Below are 25485 nucleotides of genomic sequence, written 5' to 3'. Positions count from 1 at the left end.
CCCTCTCTCCAGTGGACTTGGCAGTGGAGTGCGCCCATCAGGGAGTGTTCTTCAACCAAGGCCAGTGCTGCACGGCCGCCTCCAGGGTATTTGTGGAGGAGCAGGTCTATGATGAGTTTGTCAGGCGGAGCGTGGAGTTCGCCAAGAAACGGCCCATTGGAGACCCCTTCGACATCAGGACCGAACAGGGGCCCCAGGTAACCTACTGACGTATCAGATCTTGAGGTGCACGTCTGGGGGCTGAACCAGGCAGGCCTCTGGCCCTGGCCCTGTACAGCTCTGGTGCTCTGTGACTCCAGGGGACTCCCTTACTCACTTGCCCAGCCACTTGAGGCTTTTGTTCAGACGCTGATCAACAGTTCACTCCCATCAGGTCTTGGTAGTGTTATGAAATGGGGGTGTACACACAGAGCTCTGCTCTTTGCAGCAGATAATGCTGAGCTCTAGGCCTTGGTGGAAGGGAGGCATTCCCGGTTCATAAGTCCATGTGACTGCACCCTCCAGCCAAAGGACCAACCCTTCTCTGAGCCACCAGGGTCCCCAGGAGAGAGCCTCAGGCAGAGGCTGTCTTGCCTGGCTGGGCTCCCTGCAGAAGCGAGTTGTAACCCTGGCTAAAATGCAGCAGAGTACAGGTGGAGGCAGCAGCTGGAGCCAGAGGCCTCAGCCTGGAGGCCCTTGAGCTCATGTGCATTATAGGACAAAGTGACCATCAGAAACCAAAGAATCCCACTGGAAAGGGCTCGGAGGATGGGGATACATCTCCAGGCAGTAGGAACACATCTCTGGAGACCTGGTTTTTGAAGCTAACGACAGGATGAAAATGATCATAACCACGAGGTTTAATAACCTCTTTAAGAGGGCAGGTCCTGTATCACTTTCTTACTAAGTATGCAGTGCGGCAGATGGATAAATATTTAAAAGAGGGCAGCCTGACCATCCCATGCATTATTAAAATGGAGTTCAACAGCAGCCTACTTTGCTTGTAGCCAAAGTCCTGCTCCAGCCAGGAAATTTCAAATCACATGTCAGGACTCACCCAATTTGTGTCTGTTCCGGGAGCTGGCTACTTACCCACTCCGTTGGCACCACGTGTTTCCACGGGAAGCCATGGATCTGAGGGCAAGTTTGGCTCTGTGATTTTGTGAAAGCCACAAGCTCCTTCCAAACCTCAGTTTCCTCATCTGGAAAATAGTGTAATTGATGAATATTATGAACATTTCAAGGCACTTAATACGTTTTTATTTTTTAAGGGGGGGCATTAAATGGCAGGCCCCCTGATCTAAGTGGCAGCAAATGTCTGTGCATGACTTCAAGCCACATCAGTTAGGTCTTGCTTAACCATCTTGGCTGGGGATAGGGGAGGGCCATGTGGAAAAGGTGTGTTTCTGGCTATAGTGCCCACCCCTGCCTTGCCCCATCCCACATGCTCTGTGGCTCTGGAGCCACGTGACCCTGGTGGAGAGAAACATCTCCACTTGTGGCCAGCACTCCGCATCCTGTCAGGCCTCAACCCCAAACCCAGCAGCCAGTGACACAAAGTTGTCCATCGGCCTTGGTTGGATTTCAGGTATGAATACAGACATGGCCACAAGTCATTATCAAATCTGCTGTGATTGTAAAGCTAACCCAGAATCCGTGGGAAATATGTGAGCTGATCCCATTCTAAGGAATCCCTTTTACCCCATCATTATTCATAAGTCTCTTTCCAAGGCTTCAGGCTTGACTTTTGAAGCCAGATATAGAAATCTCTTCCAAAACAGCACAGTGGTGTTGATTTCATCAGTGCTTTTGATGCTGCTGCTGAAAGTCCTTTTGAAAACTCACTTAAGCCATCTAACCTCAGCATATTATTTTAGGATGTTGTTGGGGTTTTTTTTTCTGCCAAAGTGCTTTTTCATCTACGTTAATAAGGCTTTACTCCAAGAGGATTTACAGCTGTCTAAATAGTTCTGTCTGTCTCATGCCTGTAAAACAGCTAGCTGACCAGATAGGTGTCCACTGCAGGCAGCCAGAACACTCCAGAATTATTCAGGTTTGTTTGGCAACTGAGCAAAGATATGCACAGACTCACGCAGGCCACCTGGTGGGGGGCGGGGTCCTGCATCCTCTCTGTCCTCTCCTCTCCGGCAGAGCCACTCACAGCCTTGGCCGTCTGCAGGACCCTGTTTCTCCGTCTTTGGTGCTGTGCCCTGGTGCAGCCTTCACTTCCCAGCAGGTCCTTCTCTTGCACTGTGAGGCACCAGCTGACATTCATGGAGGATTATTAGATTTAAACAACACATTCACACGGACTTGCCAGGAAGAGTTGAGTCTGGACGGTAGAGTTTCCATGGGGCCCTCCGCTGGCTTCAGGACAGACAGTCTTGGAGGCAGAACATGGTCAGTGGCCGCTGAGGGTCTGTAGTTTGATGAAGCCCCACAAGCCTCTTGGTCTCCAAGGAGGAGGAGAGAGCAATCCTGGCACTTTTAACCCAAGACTTGGTTAAGACTTCCCAGAGAGAAGTTGAGGGAACCTTGAGATATTATGAGATATGCTGCAGTTTGAGTTACTTTTTAGGTGGCAGTACTTAACACACGGTCAAAACCCAAAAGACATATAAAGGTCAGTAGTGAAAAAGTTTCCTTCATAGGCATGGTTTTTACCCTTCCATCCATGGGTATCCTGTGTTCTTAGTTCTTAGAAAAAATTCTCCAGAATTTCTGTATATACAAGCAAAACTGAGTATGTATACAAGAATGTAATATGAATTCTGGTTTCCCTTGTTTTTACTCAAAATATCTATACACAGTACTGTTTTGCACCTTGATTTTTGTCCCCTAACAAGAAACATGAAGAGCTTTCCATATCATACCAAACCATGGGAACCTGCCTTGTTCTTTTTTATATGTACATACACTTCCACTGTATGAATCCAACAGAATTCAAGTAACACGTACTGATGAGTATGTGGGTGTGTGCGGTCACGCACGGTGCCACAGAGTATGTCATTCCACACATACACAAGGAAATCCACAGGAGGGATTGCCCAAGTGGGACTGCTGAGTGAGAGCACATTTATGATTTCTACAAGCATTGCCAAATTACCTTCCAAAAACATGAACCAACTTACGTTCCTGCCAACCTTGTATGAGCTTGCCTGTTTCTCCAGCCTTACTAACAGAATATGTATGGAGTTTTGCCCATCTGATAGTTAAAAATGATATCTCATTTGTTTTTAATGTACATATATCTCTTATAATGAGTAAGGTAGAACATCTTATCATGTTTAAAGGCCATTTGTTATCATGTTTATCATGTTTAAAGGCCATTTATATTTACTTTTCTATCAACTGTGCAAGTGCTTTGCATATTTTTCTCTTGTACTGCTGATCATTTTTTTGTCACTTCTAAGAATTCTTTACATACTAGAGAGAATTCTTTACATACTAGCGCTATTTCTATGATATGTCAATTTTTTCCAGTTTGTTGTTTTGCCCTTTGACTTTGCTTATGCTGTTTTTGCCTTCTTTTTTTTTTTACATTCTCAAATTTATTAATCTTTTCTTTTGGCTTCTGGATTTCAAGCCATAGAAAGGCCATCAGCACTCCAAACTTATGGAGGCATTCTCCCACATGAGAGAATTTGAAAACTTTTTATGATTTCATCTTTCATGATTAAGTCTTTGATCTACCTGGAATCTATCCTGGTACAGAGTGTGAGGTATGGATCCAACTTGGTGTTTTAACACTGGATCCACGTTTCATAAGATGACTGGTCAAGGGGCTTGCATGGTTTGTGCCCACCCCTTCCAATAAAGCCAGCCTACTCCTCAGGGACAGACAGTCATCCAAATGCACCATTGGGTTTGCTTATTTTTTTATTCAAATTTGCTTAAATTAAACCACTTTTTTATCTGAAAGTCACAGCTATAGCAAACCTATCTAACAAAGCTCTGTCTCTCCCAGCCAGAGGGAGGGGATTTGCAACAGGGTCAGGGTCAAGAACAGGGTTCCCACGGATTTGGGAAGAGGGATCACTTTTGGTGGGAAGAGCACTTCCCCCCTTGAGTCTCCCAGAGAGGTGCCCTTTGCCAGCCGGTCGAATACAACATCCACAAGCTGGGTGTTAGGCTGGTGGTACAGGGTACACCCCAGCCCAGGAGACCCCTAAACAAGGTGACAGAAGATGGAGCCCTTCTGACGAGCTGGCTCCCCATCAACCAGGAGCAGCCCCTCTACCTCACCTTGAGCCTCTACTCTGTGTCCAGGGGTGATGAGTAAGGTGGTCAGATTTACTTCTCACTTCTCTGCACTCTGGATGGAGAATTCCAATAACTGTTGGTGCCCTAGGAGCAGGGTGCAGGGTGGCCAGTTAGAATACATGGCACCCAGTTCAAATAAACAGTGAATACATTTTTAGTGTAAGTGTTTCCCAAGTATTGTTTGGGATATGCTTATACTTTAAAAATCATTCATTGCTTTTTAGGAATTCAAATTTAATTGGGCATCCTGTGGTTTTATTTGCTAAATCTGGCAACCCTAGAAGGATGGAAGAGTTAGAACAAAGAATTTGACTACTTCAGATCTTGTTTCACCCACAGATTTGCTTAACAGCATGGAGGGTGTATGAATAAACCTACACCTGGAGAGGATGAGAAAAGCCCATCTCTCCCCTGCTCCAAAGAGCCCAGATTTGTGCATCGGAGGAATATTTGCATACAGGGAACATCTGGTACATCAATTTTTTCTTGGCCAAAACATGATGGGTAGGACAGTGATCACATAGGAGGCCGTTGGACACATAAGTTGGTAGTCACCTCCCAGAAGGAAGCCGGGCTTACCTCTCACTGTTTTACAGATTGACCAGAAGCAGTTCAACAAAATCCTCGATCTGATTGAGAGTGGAAAGAAGGAGGGAGCCAAGCTGGAATATGGGGGCTCGGCCATGGAAGACAGGGGGCTCTTCATCAAACCCACTGTCTTCTCAGAAGTTACCGACACCATGCGGATCGCCAAAGAGGAGGTACTGGGGCTGCAGGAAAAACCATGTCCTGTGGGGCCCTGTGCTGAGCTGGGGCCCAGGGGGGTGGGGAAGGGGGCTGGACCTTTCAAACCTGAGTCTTCTCCAGGGCCCAGGGATCCCAGAAATCTTTGTGAAGGGACTGTTTTCCTTTTTCCTGTGGCCTTTTCCCTCTCCTTAGGGGTCCTTTGGGAAGCCGTCCTGCTCCTGGGACCCCTGAGCCCTGTGTAGAGTTTGTCCTAGCCCCCAGTTCCACCCATTGCTCATTGTCTCCGGGGAACAACAATCCCTCTTCTGTCTTCTAACATGTCCTCAGGTTAGCCTAGGGTGGAGGGCCATTGCAACCTGTGCATTTTGTCAGGAATTGAGCCATGGATTCAGGGCCCAAAGCTGCCTTCAGTTCCCCCAGACCGAACTTAAATGACAAGTGTTCATTCCAAAAATATGTCCTGGCTAGAAGTCTCTTTGAAGTTTTCCATCATGGGCATCCTTAGAAATGGTGGAAATTAAGATGACCCCCAATAAGAGCATAATTCTAACCGTGTCTTTCAGTGCCACTGTTAAGCTAGTTACAACTGGTTCCCACCTGAGTCCCAGGTGCTTGGACCCCGGAATGTGGCCTTTTGGGGCACACGAAAGAGTGAATCATTGCCTAAGTCTTCCCGGTTCGAGCCTTTTATACACTTTCTCCTTGAGATTTTTATGCGTTACTAACTGTACCCTGATGGCATGAGACTCAGCTCTTTAAACCTCTCTATGACAAGCTCTGTGGGAACCAGGGCAGGTATTTCAGCAGGCTGACCCTGTCCTGCTGGGCTATGGTGCTGAGCATTGAATCAGTTACAAGCTCCTTTCAAAATCACCTTTAAATGTTCAGCCTGTAGCTCTTTCCTTTCCTTTGCTATGTTGTAGATGGTGAGGAACACTGCCTCATCCCCTCCCCTGGGAGTTATTAGGGAAACATTTTAGGTCATCTTCATTGATAGAAAATGCAGCACCAAAAGACCAGGGCCTGCAGTCTGTGCCTGCAAACACCCTTCACAATAACTTTCCAAGAATGACTTCCAAGGTTTTGTCTTCAGTGCATCCCAGCATGCAGGGGCTCCTCCAAAGCTTGAAGCTGGGGCTTCTAGAAGCCCTGACCACATTGAGAGAGCTTCGACCCAACGTATTATTTTGGTTGTTATTTTTTATTTTTGTTTAATTCAGTCTTTCCCTTGGGATTTCAGCCATCACACAGCTAAAAAGATGTTTGGACTCTCTCCTTCAGTTATCTTCTTCGTGCGTGTGAGCACTGTGGGTGTTTGAAAAAAGCATAAACGAAGGAAGTGCCTGCTCAGGGCATACATGCTTCATTCCAGCAGGTTCTCACTGCCATTCTTCCAATTAATCATAGATTTTTGGACCGGTGCAGCCAATACTGAAGTTCAAAAATATCGAAGAAGTGATAAAAAGAGCAAATAGCCTTGAATACGGACTAACAGCAGCTGTGTTCACAAAAAACCTCGACAAAGCACTGAAGCTGGCTTCCGCATTAGAGTCTGGAACTGTCTGGTGAGTAGAGCATGAGTGCTCGGCCCCCCTGAGCTGCTGGCCAGCTGGCTTCCTTACCCTTCTGTTAACAAAGAGCTTTTAGTTGTACATTATGCGCCAAGCACTGTCTAAGCACTTTGCTCCATCCTCATGACCACCTTCTGAGAGGGGTACTGTTATCGCCCCCATTTCACAGATGAGGAAATCAAGAGACAGAGAGACTGTGTGACTTGCCCAGGGTCACACAGCTAGTATGTGGCAGAGCAGAGCTCAGGATCAACTGTCCAGCTCTGATGCCCATGCTCTTGACCACCGTGTTGGGCCACCCCTTATTTTTTATTCTAATTCTAAGAGCAGCACATGCTCTTGTGCAAAGTATGGATGAAAGTTCCTGTTTCGCCAATAATTCTGCTGATTACACTATCCCCATTTTAAAGATAATATTAGAAGATAAATATGAATTGGAGGCCAAGAATCAGGAGAACTTTGAGGTCAGGCCTGTCTCATTTCAGAGCTAATTCTTATTCCCTTCGCCATAATTTTCCTCTCCCTTTTTCTCCCTTTGTCATTCCCTTCCTATCCCAGTGAGAAGCTTTATACTTCAGAATATTCAAATTTTAGTTTCTGGTGGTAAGAGCAAGAAGGCAGAGATCAAAAACACTGTTTTCATGATTAAAACCTTGACAAAAAGTCTCCTTTAGGTGACGCTCTACACCAAGTGCCTAGTAGCTGCAACACCTGAGGTCCAGCTGGGTCCTCTCCTGGTGACCCTGAACTTCTCTTTATTCTCTCTCCAGGATCAACTGCTACAATGCCATCTACGCACAGGCTCCATTTGGTGGCTTTAAAATGTCGGGGAATGGCAGAGAACTGTAAGTGTTTCTGTCACTCCATGCCTGTCAGCAGGGCCGATAAAAGATACACTAGGTCCGCAGTGTATGGTGAATGGTGGCCCACCCTCCAGTCCACTGAGCTCTCCCCTGTGCTGTGCTTTCCCCCTGGGCTGGGCCGTGTCCCCCATCTTCTCTCCCCTTCCTGCCCTTCCCTACCCTCATCCTCACGCCACCCCAGGACCGACCCCCAGCCTCAGCATATGTGTCCTCCCCAGTACCCATCCCATGTGGAGATGTTCAGTAGGTACTTGACCTAGGCTCACTGCAGGACAGGGCAAAGCTGGGAAGTGCACTTTCCACCAGACGCAGGATGTCATTACTCACTCAAACCCTGGCCCTCAGCAGGGAGGATGGGCTGTCTCCCAGGTCAGGCTGTGGCCCTTCTGCCCATAAGTAAGTTCCCAGGGACAGAGCGTGGGTGACTCTGGCTCCTCCTCAGTACCTTTTCAGAGGGATACTGCAACATGCTGGACCTCCGAGCCTCTGTCAAACCCACCGCACACTCCTTCATGGTGCCCTTCTGTCTTGCCCTTTGGGAGATTGTGCTCCATAGACCTAGACTAATGGATGGATCTTCTGTGTCTGGCCCAAGATAAAAGACCCAGGCCTAGAGCTGGATGGAGTGTTCTGGGGGTAGGCACGCTGTGGTTTCCAGCCAGATGCTGCCTTCTCTCCCACATCTTTCTTGGTGGTCGTTGGGGTTTTATTAGCCTTTGTGGACAAATAGCTTGTAGGATCAATCTTCCCAGGGAAACCATCTGTGACAACACACAGGGTCATTCCTGGAACATCTCAAAGGACTCTGAGCTCTTCCTCTTATTTAAACAGTTTGTATTATTTATATACAGATGCATCACTTCGTACTTATTTGTACATCTTCCAGTAGGAGCACTCAAATGCTTCCCCTTGGCTTGGGCCTTAGTGGGGCCTTTGGGCAGCTACCCTTCCAGATTCTTAATCAAGATGTATGAAGGAATGAACGGGGCTGGCTTCCATCCCTGAGCAAATGCTCTTGACCAGTCTCCAGGGAATTGGGGGCCCTTCCCCCTTCTCAGTCCTTCTTTCTCATTCATCCTGACTCGTGGCAATACAGCAGAGCCATCTGAACATCTGAGTAGAGTGTGTCCATTTGTGTCCCCCTAATTCCTAAAATTGGTTTGACCTTCCAGAACCTCAGTAAATTCTTGGCCATGAAGACCCTTTACAGAAACCTTGTGCCCTCTGTTGAATGGCTTGTTTGTGTTGTGTTCTGTGAGCCTCTGTTCATTACCTCTTCACACTCACCTGTCCACCAGGGACATGAGACCTGGGCTGGGATTACCTGCATCACCTCTAGGGCCCACCAATAGCACTGGCCACAGCTGACATTTGCTGAGCACAGACTCTGCCGACCTCTATCTGAGAGCCTTGCACATGTTAAGGCATGCCGTCCTTACAACAGTCCCTGGGATAATCTGAGTCCATTCAGGCTGCTGGGACAGAATACAGTAGACTGGGTGGCTTAAACAACAAACATTTATTTCTCCACTTCTGGAGGCTCAATATCCAGGTGTCTGTTGAGGACCCTCTTCCTGGTTCACAGGCAGCCGTGTTCTCTCTGTGTCCCGAAGAAAGTGTTCTCTGGGGTCTCCTTTATAAGGACACTAATCTCATTCTTGAGGGCTCCACCCTCTTGACCTAATCACCTCCTAGAGGCCTCACCTCCTAATTTCTTCACATTAAGGATTAGGGCTTCAACATTTGAATTTCAGGGGGACACACATGTTCAGTCTACTGCAGGTAGGTACTACTGCTACCCCTGTTTTTGGATGAGGAAACTCAAGGGATGCCCAGAGAGGTCCTGTGCCTTACCCAGGTCACACTACCAGTAAGTGACAGAGTTGGGATTGAACTCTTAAACCCACCACACCACAGGGCCTTGCTCAGCAGGGGTCACCTCTGTGAGCCACCTGGGATGAAGCCAGCCAGGGTACACAGAGTCATTTGTCTCCTCGCTCTGCTGCTTCAACCAGTCAGGTTGTGACAGCTGGGGGACCCAGAACCCCACAAGGCCTTCCTCACAGAGGCCAGGCACAGCCTCCTCCCACAGCAAGAACTTCAATCCCCAAAGCAGATGTCCTTGGATGCAGTAAGGGTGTGTGGGGCCCACCTGACTTCTAGGCAACTGACTCACACCCACTATTAGTGCTTTTCTCACCTGCATCTCCCTCCGCATCCCCGGTGGCACCGCCTGCCCGCTGCAGAACAGGGCAGGGGAGTATCCGCTGCACTCAGTCCGTGTGTCATCCTGCCGGTTAGCCAAAATTGGGACTTTTGTCTGTTTTTTCCACCCTTGGCATATATTTTCCCAAAGCTTTTGATAAAGTACTTTAACATAATTCACAAGGAGACTGGAAGCTGGCTTGAAAACAAATTTCCGTTTTCAGTTGTCTCTAATTAATGTCTTCACGTTGCAGTGAGTTCCCCTTTTTTATGCTGGAGCACTATGCGGTGGATTCCATGGTTTTCCCCATCCCCGGCCGCCTGGGTGGGACTGGCTATCTGCCGCCCACCCACCGGCCCCTCTGGGATCTCTCCCTGTACAGGTCTTGGGATGAAGCCTGCAATTTCTCTTCCTCCTGGACACTTTTCTTAGTTCTTTGTTTTGCTTTGCAATATAGTAACAAAAAAAAATGCACACTGTAGAGACACGTGGGAAGTCAAGGTCTCCCTCCCCTGACCCTCAATCCCATTTGTTAGAGGTAACCACTGTCCCATCATCCATTTTATTCATTTTGTTCACTTGTTCATTTGTTCACTGGCATATATTTACTGAGCACCTTTGATGCCCCAGGCACATGCTAGGCTCTGAGCACACAGTAGTGAACTCTATAAACAGCAGTGCCAATGCCCCCAACATTCTGGTGAGGTCCAATGGGAGAAAGGCTGAGCTTATGGATGAGTGAGCGCCAAGGCGGTCACAACTGGGTGAGAAACCATTTAGGAAGGGCCACAGGGGGTCAAATAAGAATGACAAGAACTTGAACTAGGGCGGTGACTGCAGGAATAAAAAGAATGAGGTGATTCATGCACTTAATCTTACAGGAGTGATTTCATATTGGACTTACTAGTTATGTGCTAATTCAGCATGATTTTATCACTTGGTTTGCTTTTCTTTCTTTATGCAGTTGAGAAATCATTAACTGCGTTGAATTTTTACAGTACAATACGATGTGCTCATTTTTAAAGGTTATTGTACATTTTCTATACATACAATGGATGTAAACATGTGGTTTTTTTCTGTTTTCAAATGACTTGGGAGGAAAATACTTTTTGCTCTTAAGAATGGGTTTTGGATATCCTAACCTTCTTTTTATTGGTGGTCTCCTATGATGGACTTTTGAGTTATTTCCAAGGGGTTTTGCTGCTACAGACCATGCTGATGTTCTTCCTTGCGCATAAATCTTTATGCACTTGTGGGGAATTGTTCTCAGAATAAATTCCCAAAATTGGGTAATCCAGCAAATGAAAAATGGGCTCCCACTCTTTTGGTTAGCATTCCTTTAATTGTAAGGGGTTGAGCACCTTATTAACACTTATTGGTAATCTTTATTTTTCTTCTGCAAACTGACTATTCATGTCGTTTGTTGATTTTTCCATTTGTTTTTTTAAATTGGTTTGTAAGAGCTTTTTGTGTATTAAGGAAAACAGCACTACGTTTCTCACACAGTGTTGTAAATGTAATTTTTTTCTAGTTTATAATTTGCCTTTGGGTTTTTTAATGGAGTTTTCTGCTCTGCAAAAGTTGAATTTAGCATTCTGTATATGGCTTTTATATTTTGTTATGTTTAGAAAAAATTACAAAATAATTCACCCATTGTCATGTATCATTCTTGAACTTTGTTTTAGGACACTACCAAAGAACTCAATGACATATTAACAATAAAATAATAATATTACTTTCTACCATTTACTTTTTACCTAGCACATAGTAGGTAAATTTGCTCTATTTGAATCAACTCTAATCATTATAACTGTAGGGAGGTGATGGTATTCCAATTTTACAGATGATGATATTGAGGCTCAGGGAAGGCAAAAAAACTTGCCTTAACTGCATAGATCCAAGCCAGTAGTTATCCAGCTTGAGCTACCTCAGAATCCCATGGCTTGTGAATCCCCTGGCTGTTAAGGCACAGATTTCTGGGCCCCACCCCTAGGTTCAGTAGGAGTATTAATTTTCTATTGCTGCTACAATAAATAACCACAAAATTAGTGGCTTAAACAACATTAATGTATTATCTCACGGTTCTGAAGGATAAATATCTGACATGAGTCAGCTAATTAGCAATTTTAATTCCATCTGCAACCCTAATTCCCCTTTGTCATATAACCTAATATTTTCAAAGGTTCAGAGAATTAGGATGTGAACGCCTTGAGGGGGGGCATTATTCTGCCTACCACAGTAGGTCTGGGGGACCTGAGTCTCTGCATTTCGAGCAAGTTCTGAGGTGAGGCTGGTGCTGCTGGTCTGGGGGCCACACTTTGAGAAGCTCTGGTCTAAGGGATGAGATGGGATTCTGTCTCGAGTGTTTCTAGCTACAGAGCCTCCATGGCCACCTCTTTTCCTAAACAGGTGCACATTCTTATTTACATAATGGCAGAGCAAGTCTTGTAGAGGCTTTTAAATCGATCCAAAGCCACCTCTCGGTTCTGGGAAGGGGATCTGCCCTAAGGATGACTCATGATGCCTGAGATGGGTCACTGGGCTCTGCAAGACTTAAGGAAAGGATGTATACCAGAAACATGGACTCAAAGGCTGCGGACTTCCTCATGTCCCCTCTGCTAACGTCCGCGCCCCTTGCCGCTCCATACTGGCCTCACTCTTCTTACAGCTGGTCCCCAGCTCCAGGTCCTCTATGTCCCTGCCCAACATGGATGCTCTGGCCACATACCCGGTCAATAGCTTCGGGCCTCTGCCTCTTCTGTCTCTTCAAGCAGCTCCACCCAGGGATTTACCACTTTGTTTTAAATCCCCTTCATCCTTTGAAGGCAAACCCTTAGTCCTTCTGAATATTTCAGAAGCATCACACACACACAAAACTTGACATTTAACCTTCAGTTACATATCCAGGTACTTAAACTTACTAATGGTCTTACAGTCCTTAGACTCTATTAAGTCCTCACATTCTGGCCTTTGCACAGACTCCAGACTGCCCAACAGAGTACTAGCCTGTGAAGCATTAGAACTCGGTTCACACAGAATGGCTAAGTGCCTGCCCATGTTATATCTCCCTCTTTTCTGTGATCACAGAGGTGAATATGCGCTGGCTGAATACACAGAAGTGAAAACTGTCACCATCAAACTCGACGACAAGGACCCCTGAAGGAAAGGCAGGCTCCTTCCTCAAACATCTGACAGCTGAATGTGGCAGATCTAACTTGCTGAAGAGAAACCTACATTCTGACCTTCCTGGGATGCTTTCTTCTGGAGACTTTAAATCTACTGGATTTGAACGATTTTTATTTTCCTCTCACACTCCTGTTTTATTGACCAAAATGTTGTGTGTGAAATTGTAGTCCTGCTTGGGGATGGGACTAGTGGCCATTTCTGTTTTCCACTTTCCACCAGATCCCGGGGACAGTGAGGAGGCTCAGGGTGTTGTCAACAGGAAGTGGTATTTGAAGTATCGAGCAGTAGCTTAAAAATGCTTTGTTGACTCTGACTTCAGTAAGAATTTGGAAAAAAAAAATCCCTGCGTGTTCTGCAAACAGGGCTCTGTACCTGCGGGTTCCTCAGTGTTACCTGCCCACAGAACAAGCCCCTCCTACCATTCAGTGGGAAGGAATAGCAGTAAGTTTAAAAAAAAGTTAAAAACAAGGTTGGGAGTATCAGATGTGGGGAGCTTTGGGGAAGCACGTACCATGGAAGGGTCCTGAAGGCCTTGGATGTGAATGGTCTTCAAGGACTGTATGTTGACATTGACAATGGAACTCAGCTTAAAACCAATACTGCCTTTGGAATGTGACCAAATCAACAGCCCAAAGAGCTTATCTAATGCTATGTCATTGTCTACCTTAACCAAGGCACTTTCTTAGGCAGGAAATGTCACTAGTGTCACCATCGCTGCTAAAGACCCAGTGCTCTAACACTACAACAGTATAGCAAATCCTAGGATCATTAAGTCCCACATTTTACAAATTAGAGCCATAATTTGCTTTTCCCAATTATGCATTTCTACCACTTGCCTATGTAGTTTTCCTTTTCTCCAGTTGGGGTATCAACACTTTAGTAAGACATACACAACTGAAAAGACTGCTGTTATAATACAGCCCTGGTTTTTCAAAGTCCTACTTTGATATTAATTAGTGATTGATTAACAAATAACATCTGGACTTCATGGAGGAACTGGGTCTGCTACTACAGTGGCCTGAGCACAGCAATAACAGGTTGTGAATTTTTCTTTTCCTCTGTGTATCCAAAGGATGTGCAATTCCAAGTTTTAACTTGGAAAACTGAAAGTGTTCCCATATAGCTTTAAAAACACAAAACCAAACTGAAATTGTGTTATTCAGATACTTTTACTATTACTAACTAGTACTTTTCTAACGGTGCTTATGTTTGAGAATTAAGTTATGTTTGAGAATTAAATTGGGGCGGTAGTAATAAAATGGAGGTCAGTGTCAAAACCAGTGTATGTATAGAGAAAGTCTTAGGTGAAGTGAGGTTATCATTCTTGGTGGAAATATGCACTATGCAATTCACCTTCTCTCAATCAGTTAACACATCACTTAGACTATCAGTCACTTGTTAAATCAGGATTTGACTTCATACACTGAATTTTCAGGATTTTTCTCAAGTAACTATAAACACTAACCTTGATAATAATACATTAGAGGGTTCTTATTCTTTCATTGTACAATAATGCCTTTAATATGAAATGCTACATTATTTATAATTGGTATAATGTATCTTTTTATAGTTGTAAGTAAACAGAGGTGATGTATTTAACCTTCTGTAATATACTGTATTTATCTATATAGTATTAGATTTCACTTCTGTTAAGGTTTACTCCTGTGGTATGGTTTAAAAAATCTACTGGCCTGGGAATTCTGACCCTAACTGCAGATTGTGTTCAACAATGCAACAACTATAAAATAAAATCAGATATTTGAGAAAATTATGTTTTTTCATTTAAAGATCAGACCCCTTTTCATTCTGAGGCTGACCTTTTTCTTAGAACTTTGGTACAAAATGGCTTGTAATAAAGTGGTATCAATCACTTAAGGACAAAATTACATTTGCTCAATCCATCAAGTCCCACTCTTAGCTTGAGTGTGAAACTCACTTCTATGGTTTTGGGGGTGGACCAGGCAGCAAGCTTGGCCTCAGAGGCTCTGCATCTTAGTTGGTGAAGTTGAAGCTGTCATCTGAGCTGACTCAGTCCCTTTTTATCATAAAGTGATGAAGAGATGTGAGTGTGGGAAATGGTGGGGAAGATTGCACGGGGATTTAGGGAAGACACTGTATCTTGCAACTGTGTGCACAAGCATCCATTTTTGCCACTTCTCCACGAGGATCTCGGTGTCTGGGTTTAATTTACCTAAAGTTTCTAAGGCTTCAAACCAGTAAGCCTCAATCACCAAGTCATATGCTGACACTGAAGTTGGATCGAGAACATTCCTGTACTTGGTTAGGTCCACCAAGTTCAACCATGCCTCTCGTGTTGAGAGTCCATATCATTTTGGCCATGTAGAGGTAAAGCTCCACCCTTTCAGAGAAAATTTAAGGGAGGCTTGGATCAGATCCCTTTTAATATATGCACTTGTGTATGCTTTAATGCATTTAGAAACCTCCCATTTCCCAATCAAAATGTGAGCAGAAAATTCAAGGAAAATGGCATTACCTTCATTTGGTTTACCATGAAGTTTTACCATGAAGGTAACCATTCTGAGGACATATACTGGCTGTGGTGTGTGTACATGTGTGTGTGTACACACCTGCCCTTGTGTGCCTGTCGGGGTGGGGCACAGTAGGTTGGCACATTCTCTAAAAGTGGACCCTTTGGAATGCCCTAGCTTCTCCTGATGGTGGACCAAGCCCTTTTAATGTTCTTGCTCCTAGCATGTGGCTGACTTGAGCTTGAAGGTGGATAATTAGGGACATTTTTTAAGTGTCCAAGGAGAAATGTCTGAGGAAACAGAATACCCAGCTGAAGGGAGGTGAAGAACTGAGGGGTCAGTCAATCACTATACCTTCAGAAAGCAGAAAGGGCAGGTCAGGGAGGTAGCTTCCAACTGACCCCACCTTAGGAGGAGCCTATTCAACATGAGATGCTGGTCAGCGGGGGTCAAGAAGCAGAAAGAAATCTTAACTGACCTGTAGCAGTCACCTCATGCAAACCTGTAACACATGCCAATGGATAGAGTTAAATGCTGGGATACAACCAGCTCAAAACAGGCCACCCATGTGACAAGTGTCCTGGCTATTTTCTACAGTGGAGACACTTCCAAGCCAATTCCCAAGCTCATTTAAAAGGGAAATTGGGGCTTCCCTGGTGGCGCAGTGGTTGAGAGTCTGATGCAGGGGACACGGTTTCATGCCCCGGTCTGGGAAGATCCCACATGCCGCGGAGCTGCTGGGCCCGTGAGCCATGGCCGCTGAGCCTGCACATCCGGAGCCTGTGCTCCACAACGGGAGAGGCCACAGCAGTGAGAGGCCCGCATACATAAAAAAAAAAAAAAAAAGGAAATTGCCCTGAGAAAACCATAATTCAAAAAGAGTCATGTACCACAATGTTCATTGCAGCACTATTTACAATAGCCAGGACATGGAAACAACCTAAGTGTCCATCAACAGATGAATGGATAAAGAAGATGTGGCACATATATACAATGGAATATTACTCAGCCATAAAAAGAAACAAAATTGAGTGATTTGTAGTGAGGTGGATGGACCTAGAGTCTGTCATACACTGTGAAGTAAGTCAGAAGGAGAAAAACAAACACCGTATGCTAACACATATATATGGAATCTAAGGGGGAAAAATTGGTTCTGAAGAACCTAGGGGCAGGACAGGAATAAAGACGTAGACGTAGGAATGGACTTGAGGACATGGGGAGGGGACGGGTAAGCTGGGATGAAATGAGAGAGTGGCATGGACTTATATATACTACCAAATGTAAAATAGATAGCTAGTGGAAAGCAGCCGCATAGCACAGGGGGATCAGCTCGGTGCTTTGTGACCACCTAGAGGGGTGGGATAGGGAGGGTGGGAGGGAGACGCAAGAGGGAGGAGATATGGGGATATATGTATATGTACAGCTGATTCACTGTTATAAAGCAGAAACTAACACATCATTGTAAAGCAGCTATACTCCAATAAAGATGTTTAAATAAATAAATAAATAAATAAATAAATAAATAAATAAATAAATAAATAAATAAATAAATAAATAAATAAAATAAGAGGGAAATTGAATTGCCCCCATCCCCGTGGGCTATGTCAGCTCCCTGGTCGGCGCACTGGGCGTGCGCTTCCTCACGGTATCGCTAGATGGCAGAGCCGCGCGCCTTGCAGGGGGAGCCTCACCGCCATCGCCTGGCTCACCCAGAACCGTGGACGCCACGCCCTGCAATTTATTAGGGACTTTTCGGTAGCAATGATACTGCCTCCTTTTGCATACTGGAATTAGAACCGCAGTGGTGAGGGCAGGATTGCAAAACTGCACCCACCCTTTTGGAAGGGCGTCTGGTCTAGGAGAGCTGGAGGGGCAGCCTCTAGGGAGCAAAGCTAAGCTGCCCCGTGGCCACCTCGGCAAACAGGGGCCCAAGGAGCTTGTCCAAGTGGTCACTGCCTGGATTGTCTGCAAGGTCATAGGTGGAGGTGGGGGTGGGGGTGGAGCTGCAGCTGCCCGGCTTTTGTGAAATAGCAGTGGTGGCAATTTGTCTCTGTTCCTTGAGAATGTTCCAGTCATAACATTACATAGGAGGAGCCTGGGGTGCGGGTCCTGCCAGGGTGCAGAACCATCCGCTTTTTTCCAAGCATGTTTCTCTTTCCCCGGTGGGCACGTGGAGCCGAATCCGATGCCTGCCTGCAAGCATGGACGTGCATCTTTATGATCTGCGTTTGGATAATGGCCTCAATGGTGGTAACATACTTATATTAGGTTGAAACATAATAAATTGTCTACACTCCCTCATGTTTATCTACCACACCACCCACCAAAAAAAACCCAGACAATTTAAAATGATTCACCAGTGACATCTTTGTATATATCCATAATTAAAGTAGTAAATTCATGTGGTGGAAGGGGTTCCACCTTCCACCAAACTGGAATAGTTTGCAAACTATTAAAGCTTTAAAATTACATATTTCTAGTCTGCTCTATAAAGAGGTGTACACAAATGAAAATTCCCGTCTTTTTAATATTTACTGCCAGAATCTACGACCCACATATACTAGTCAGAAGTTCATCAGCGAATCTTGCTGCTGAGCGGAACAGAGGGGCAGGGAAAGCTGGGTTGAGCCGAAAACCAACCAATCTCACCGCTGCTCCTGCCCCGCGTGGAGAGCAGGGTACCCAAACTTGGAGGAGACCTCGCGCTAGAAGGTCTCCCGCGGGCCCTGTGGTCACCCGGGCGGGAGCAATGAGTGTGATCACCCGGGGTTTACGGTGAGGGAAACTGAGGCTGGCGGCCGCAGGGACTCCTCGTGCCCATTGTGGGGAGGCCTCTCAGCGGCTGACCCTCGCCCCGCTCGCTCTTCGCGCCGCCCGCCGCCCGCCCTCCTCAGGATTGAGGAAGTGCGTCTGGCCCGGCCCGGCCCCAGCGCGCGGCCCGAGGCGCAGGGGCGGAGGGCAGAGGGGCTGCCCGGCCCCGATCCGCCGCTGTCCTCCCGGTCCGCGCGCAGCCCCGCGTCCCAGGCGCCCGCGGCCCTGCCCGCAGTCGCCGCAGGTAAGTGCTGACCCGGCCCGCGCCCCGTCGTGGACCCGCCGCCTCCTGCTGCGACCCCGCGTGGAGCCCTGGGCCCTGCAGTCCAGGCCCGGGGCGCGGGGCGATCCCGGGCTCACGGCCCCGCCGCATCCCGCCGCGCTCGCGGGGTGCCGGGTGTGTGGGCCGAGGCGAGGAACCCGAGGCCTCGCGGGACGGCACCGGGGCGGGGGGAGCAGACACCAAGCAACAAAAGGAAAATACACCAGGACGTCTACACATTTCCTCCGCCTTGGGAGAAAACCCCTTGCTTCAAGTTGGAGCGGGCCGTGCGAGCGCGCGTGTGTGCGGGAGTGTGAGTCTGAGTGTGTGGGTGTCGGAGAGGCACTGCCCGGGAGGCTGTCTGCCGGCACGGCCTGGCAATGCAAGACGGCCGAGCGCCTTCGCCCTCTTCGGAAAGCCCGGTGCACGCTTCTCGCCCGAGGGTCCGGATAAAACCCGCCATCTCCTTGGTGGTCTCTGCGGCCGACCTTCCAAGGCGGGGGCGCAGATGAGTGCGGTCGGGGGTGGCCGCGGAAGGCTGGGTTCGGAGGGAGATGGTAACGGCGGAGTATAGGGATCTCTGCGGTCGGTCCACCCTGCTCCTTCACGTTCTGAGGCCATGAAGTTTTTCTCCCACAAGCACATCCCCCTGCAAGGATCAGAGAAGTAGAAAAACAGGAGCGTGCAGTTTTGTTTTTAGCGAGCCTCTCACCAAATGCACTGTTTTGAGAGTTTGCTACTCACGCCCATTGTATTCAAATTCCTGGGGCATTAAAGGGGCAACTAGAATATACAAGATTTTGAAAAATGTTTAACATTCAACTCCTTTTGTGGTCTGACTTATCTTTGTTTATGTCCTGGAAGAATAAAAACTTAAGTTAAAAACATACAAACCTCACACCTAATGTGTCCCTACAGGAGATTTGGGGATCTGCCAAACCTCTCCCTCCCCCAGGCTTCCACACCTCAGGGAGTGGCCCGTAGTAAACGCAGATGCTCAGATAAAAAACGTGGGAGTTGTCTTCCATCCCATTCCCTCGTCCCTTGAATTCAGTTGTTAGCAAGCCCTGTTGGGTCTACTTCTCACATATGTCCAGATCCATTCCCTTCTTTCTCACCACCCTGCCTAGTGCAAGGTACTAGCTTCTCTTTCCTGTACAATTGCAGTACTTCCCGTGCCCCACCCCCCGATTCTCTGTTTGGCAGCCAGAGTAATTTATTTTTTGAAAAAAGGTAAATTAGAGAGTGTCTGTCCTCTGCTTGGAACCCTTCAATAGCTTCTTCTTGTGCTTGGCATGAAATCCAGAAGAACTCCTTCCCTGCATATCCCCCAATTGATCTGGCCTCTGCCATCTCAGACCACCTGGCCATTGCCCCCCACACACACCCACCCAGCCACCCTCGCCAAACCCAGCCTCACTCTCACATCCCTCTCTCTATGTCCTTTGGGTTGCCACTGTCTGTGTTCCTACTTTATCTGTTTAATTACTCCTTTAACTTACCTGGAAGTCTCTACTGGCACTCCAGGTGTCAGAGACTCTTCCTATGTGCCTACCTTGCTCACTGTTTCATCTTTACTCCCAGAGTTGTCCAGGAGGCACCAAATGCATGCAGATATAGAGACTGAGTGGTGAATGGACAGCCTTAACTTATTTGTGGCTTTAGACTCATGAAGGGCTTCTGTTCTCATCTGGGATTGAGAACTACACATTTCTCCAGTTTGTAGCTCTGTAATATTTTGATGTCCACAAATGCATTAAACACGTTTTGTAGGCAAACCAATATTGGTCAAGGGATGCCAATAGTGCAAAGACCATGCGCCAACCAGCTCGACCAGCCTTTTCAAAAAAGAGCTGGATGATAAGAACATTTCTAACACATTTCATTTGCAAGTGTCTTCCAGCTCTTTGGCAGTGGCAGCCCTTTCCAAGCCTCCTGAAAAGACAACTGAGCAGGTTCAGGATGTTTCTTCCATGTCAGGAAGTTTACTTACTTAACTGTGTCCTCCCCACCAGCTGTAAGTTTCATGAACTCATGAAGCTCACTCCCCATGGAAAGGTCCCAATAAAAACATTTGTAGAAGGAATATCAGGTTCCTTTTTTTCTTTTCCATCAATGGTGAGGTTTTAAAAATTATTAAAATAATTACTATTGCAGGACACTTCCTGAAACCCTCTTTAGGATATATATACTATAATGTAAAGAAAACATGTAACTTGCAACCATTATTTGTTGCATTGATCGGAACCCAAAAGAAGCAGGAAGAAGCAAAGATCCTTTAGAGGGCAAAGATTGAGCAAAACTTGAGTTACTTCATCTTAAAACTTCTACCTTAGAGTCTAAGCCAAAATACAAATTATAACTGAAAAACTGTTCCAGTGGCAAAATCCTCCATTGGTAAAATGATTTTCAAAAGGAAACTGAAAATGAAAAGGGGAACAAAATGGCTGGGTGAAGGTTGGCCTAAAATATTCTTAAGATTTTTTTTTTAACTTAAAAACATATATGGTAAGACACTTCTGTTTTCAGAAGGAACATCTACTAGCATTTGGATTTTTTAGGTGTTGTTGGGTATAATTTGTAGCTGATATCGAGAGGCGTTTGAAAGCAGATAACAACTGTGCGCCTTCGTTTCTGAATGTTGCTGTGTGATTTGGAGCCTTTATTTTAAAATGGAGATTCTGTTTTGCTACTTCTCCCTGTCCCCTCTCAAGTTGATTTTCCAGGTTTTGCAAAAGCTTTGATTGTCTCCTAAATAGTGTCCAGATTGATCATTCCTTCCCTCCTTCTTGGACTTTTCAGGCTCCCAAACTTCAAACCTGGATTTTCCCAAGTGTGGTTTCTCTAAACCTTTTGCTCTTTAGTTCGGAAAGGTGCAGGCTCACAAAGGGCAAGACCTCTGGTTCAGGGCTTTCCCAGCCCCACCTCCCCTTGCCTATAAGAGTACAGACCACCTGGGCCAGGGGCCTGATTTCCAGGCTCTAAGATGAGAAAGTTCCGGTGCTCTCACAGCCTTGTTCCGGAGCTTACTCAGTGCCCACCCTGTTCAGGGTACCTTCTAGAACCTGCTCACTGGGGAGACAGTGGGTCTGCCCTCCAGCATTGATTTTCTGAGCTTGTGTTTTTTGGGGGTTTTTTTCTGTGTAGCATGTGGGGTCTTAGTTCCCCAACCAGGAATTGAACCCATGCCCCCTGCATTGGAAATGAGGAGTCTTAACCACTGGACCACCAAGGAAGTCCCCTTCTGAGCTTGTTAATCAGAGGGCAGGTGGGAGACCCTGCTGGCTTCCCAGTCCTCCCACTATTATTGCAAGTAAGAACCACCTCCAGTCCTATTGTAGAAAGTATCTGCAGAAACTTGACCTTGCTGGAAATCTCACAGCAACTGGGAAAAGTTGCCTGGGTGCATGTCTGTTTTTAATAGATGATGTTGTCTTAGGCATCATTTACATGACCTTAATTTTCTTTTTGGACTACACTATCACCCTCTAATTCAGAGTTGTCTATCTCAGAGAACAGCTGCTAATTACACCATACTTTTTATGTCTATACTATAGACTCCACATGAATGCTGGGAGAGACACATGCATTTCATATGGTCATCCCTTCCCATCGTGCGTTTCACCCCGGGCCCTGCCTAGTTGAGCCTGGATCTCACCCTCAAGGTGCTTCTGGTCATTTAATCAGCATAGCAGCCTGTGTCCTTGTGTCAGGGACCCAAGGTCAGTGGGAGCCCAGCATGTGAGAGCAGTGACTTGCCTCATCACAGTCTCCTTAGTCTTAGGAGATGTGTCTTAATCTAACTCAGTTTCTCTGGATAATTCTCGGCTGTGAGCGGCTGTCCTGTGTACTGTAGGATGTTCAGCAGTGTTCCTGGCTGCTACCTGCTAAATGCCTTTAAGCACCCCCACCCCCAGAGGTGACGACCAAAAATGCCTCCAGACATTGCCAAAGATCCCCTGGGGTGGTGGGGGCAGGTAGAATGTAGGGAGCCCCTTTCTGTTATCTCCCAGGGCTCAAACTGACTTGGGTTCATAACCGGTACCAGTGCCTTCCAGACCCTTCTCTTTGAGATTGCTGTGTGATTACCTCTTTGTCATTACGTGCCCACCTCTGGGCTTCCAGGAGAGTCTGTCCTGGGCAAAGGGAAGCCTTGTTTTGTGTACGTGTGTGTCTGCCCCACCCCAACTGGAGCATGAGCCCTGCAAGGAAGGAGCCTCATTTGGTTGTCTTGGTGTCACCGTGCCGTGCCGGTGACTATGAATATGTGTAGATGGAGCAGTGATTGCGCCCTTTACCAGTAGGTGTTCTACAGTTGTTTGGAGTATCCGGACTCTTCTCAGGCAGATTGGAGAAGCTGGGCAGATTGGAGCCCAGCTGTGAGGTGGGGTGGGGGAGCTCTGTCTTTTCATTGCCACCATCTGACCGGGTGTGACTGGATAGATGGAATGTTAAGAGAAGTGTTGCAAAAAGGGGGAAGGGGAGCACCAATGCGTATTTACGTGACCTTATAAATAAGTATGTGCTTGGGTGCAGGAAGTGACTTGACAGTTAAGAAAAGCTTTCTGACTTGATGTTTTTTCACCACTAGGACGAGACAGCTTTCCACTCAGCCATGACGCTGTGTCTGTGACTTGGTCCACCCTGGACTATAAGCCATGACTTAGTCCACCCCTCAGGGAGCTGCGGCTGCTGTGACCACTGCGGGAACTGACTGGGGAGAGCGGCCACCTCGAGGCTTGATGGTTGGAATGTCTCGGCGACCACCCAGCATGTACTGGTGTGTGGGGCCAGAAGGGTCAGCCGTGTGTCCAGGACACGCCATGGAGACCCATAACAGCGGTAAGGGCAGGGCTGGCCAAGCCTGCTTTGCATGTTCTACGTACGAACAATGGGTTCTCAACCAAAGGATATAAATTGCCAATTATTTGATGAATTGTATGGTTTTTCAATATAAAACATATCATGGGATTCTCACTTAAATTCTAAACATTGAAGGAGCCATGGGACAAAATTTATGTGGACTTAAGATTTATGTGGATCTTAAGAATCAGGGCATCATTTCATGTTTGTTAAAAAGATTTTTTTTAATGGGGATTTGGTTTTGTGTTCTCACTATACAAATAATACGTTTATTAAAGAAAAATTGAAAAAAGAAAAAAGAAGTAGAAAGAGTAATCACCCAGAGTCCCACTGCCCTAAACACAGTTAATATCTAGGTATGTTGTTTTCTAGTCAGCTTCTCTGGGCTGCAGGGACTTTGTTTTAACTTTATTTACTTATTATAGTGTATATACTTCAGTGTCCTACTTTTTTCCCCTAACTTTGTGTCAGTCACCTAGCTTGTGGGATCCAGGGAAATATCATCTTATTTGGGTGCACTGTGTAAAATGATTGACCTAATTCTTACTCTCCCACTGGATGTTTTGGGACATTTGTGTTGCTTCTAGTTTGTTTGTTTGTTTTTGCGGTACGCGAGCCTCTCACTGTTGTGGCCTCTCCCATTGCGGAGCACAGGCTCCGGACACGCAGGCTCAACGGCCATGGCTCACAGGCCCAGCCACTCTGCAGCATGTGGGATCTTCCCGGACCGGGGCACGAACCCGTGTCCCCTGCATCGGCAGGCAGACTCTCAACCACTGCGCCACCAGGGAAGCCCTGTGTTGCTTCTAGTTGCTGACTCAGACCAAAATCATTCCATGTCCATCTTTTTATACATGGTTTTGAGATTATTTCCTTAAGATAGATTTACAGATTTGCAGGACTATTAGATTTGAATGTTTTTAAGCCTCTTTACACATATTGCTGGATTGTTCACCAGAGTTGCATCACTTTTATCCCAAATAGGATATCATTGATATTGTTAACAGTAAATATTTGTTAAGCCCTTAGTACATATGGGGCACTGGGTTCGGTGTCTTAGGAAATAACCTCATTTAATCCTCACGACAACCTATAAATGGTACTTCTATCCCCATTTTATAACTGAGGAACATGAGAATAAGAGAGATGTAGAAACTTGGTCAGGGTCAACAACCTGTAATGGGCAGAACTGCCCTTTGAACTGTGTCTTAGCCCTGGACTGTCGTCCTCAAAGTATAGGTCATCCTGTGGGATTTGAGAGGACCTGTGGGTTTGTACCTCTGTGGAGTTAGCGATTCAGTGTTGTACCTGGCTCAGTAGACATTTTGTTCAGTTACTTAGTGTTTTTTCTCCATCGAAAATGCCCAAAGTCTAACTAAGGTGATGTTTCTGAAAGATTTCTTTACACATAAGTCAGATTATGAAATGAGAAAAGAATTTGCTTCTTGACATTGTCCAGCACTAAATGTTCCCAGAGTGTTTGACTTGCATTTTTTGAAAGGTTTTCTTTTTGTTTTTTCAGATGTATGCCTTTTTTTGTTTGTTTTTGTTTTTTTGTTTATTTGCGGTACGCGGCCCTCTCACTGTTGTGGCCTCTTCCGTTGCGGAGCACAGGCTCTGGACGCGCAGGCTCCGGACGCGCAGGCTCAGCCGCCATGGCTCACGGGCCCAGCTGCTCCGCGGCATGTGGAATCTTCCCGGACCGGGGCACAAACCCGTGTCCCCTTCATCGGCAGGCGGACTCTCAACCGCTGCGCCACCAGGGAAGCCCTGGATGTATGCCTTTTTTCAGTTGCTTGTTAGGAAGGCCGTGTCTTATTAGCATGAGACCAAGGTGACGTGCGTGGAATGCTATTCCTGATTTTGGGTAGAACCTCTTTCCAGGGCACTCTCAGCTGCAGTATCCCATCTGCCTCTCCTCAGCAATCCTGAGAAATGATGGTGGGGGCAGGGATGCTGGGTCCTTCTGGGGCTCACTGGATGGGTGGCTGTGTCATCTGAAAAAGTCCCAGAGGAGACTCTGCCCCGTCCTCGTCCTGGTAAAGAGCGGTGGATCTCCACCCTGGCCCCCAGAAACACTGGGAAGTGCCTAAAGCTATCAGTGCACAGGCACCCCCAGCTCCACTGGAGCAGCATCCTGGGGGTATTTTCTAAAAGCTCTTGCCTCCCCACCTCCACGATCCTACTGTGCAGCTGGGGTTGAGAATCAACTGGTCTAAATGATTTGGACCAGCAAATTAGAGCA

General features: G+C 46.6%; 2 protein-coding genes across 8 annotated transcripts in view; both read left to right on the top strand.

Annotated features, from left to right (window-relative positions):
• ALDH1A3 (aldehyde dehydrogenase 1 family member A3) overlaps positions 1–14583 on the top strand; it is a 36585-nt gene extending 22002 nt beyond the window's left edge. The window contains exons 9-13 of the mRNA XM_019945941.3: positions 13–197; positions 4839–5003; positions 6397–6554; positions 7331–7405; positions 12717–14583. Of these exons, the coding sequence (XP_019801500.1) occupies positions 13–197; positions 4839–5003; positions 6397–6554; positions 7331–7405; positions 12717–12789 (656 nt within the window). The 3' untranslated portion in view covers positions 12790–14583. The remainder of the gene's footprint in view (positions 1–12; positions 198–4838; positions 5004–6396; positions 6555–7330; positions 7406–12716) is intronic.
• A 3401-nt stretch (positions 14584–17984) lies between these two features.
• The window catches only part of LRRK1 (leucine rich repeat kinase 1), a 121140-nt gene continuing 113639 nt past the window's right edge, over positions 17985–25485 (top strand). For 6 of the 7 annotated variants that reach the window (XR_012330245.1, XM_073801333.1, XM_033852063.2 and 3 more), the window contains exons 1-2: positions 18221–18359; positions 22969–23219. Coding sequence is in view for 6 of the 7 variants with exons in the window: in XM_073801333.1 (XP_073657434.1) it covers positions 23120–23219 (100 nt within the window). In the remaining variant the exon portion in view is untranslated. Of the gene's footprint in view, positions 18080–18220; positions 18360–22968; positions 23220–25485 lie in introns of those variants that run through there. The other variant, XM_033852062.2, reaches the window with a different exon arrangement.

The sequence above is a fragment of the Tursiops truncatus genome, chromosome 2 (genome assembly GCF_011762595.2).
Source record: "Tursiops truncatus isolate mTurTru1 chromosome 2, mTurTru1.mat.Y, whole genome shotgun sequence".
Classification (NCBI taxonomy): Eukaryota; Metazoa; Chordata; class Mammalia; order Artiodactyla; family Delphinidae; genus Tursiops; species Tursiops truncatus.
The sequence above is the reverse complement of the archived record's forward strand: the minus strand, read 5'-3'. Positions and strand labels throughout refer to the sequence as shown.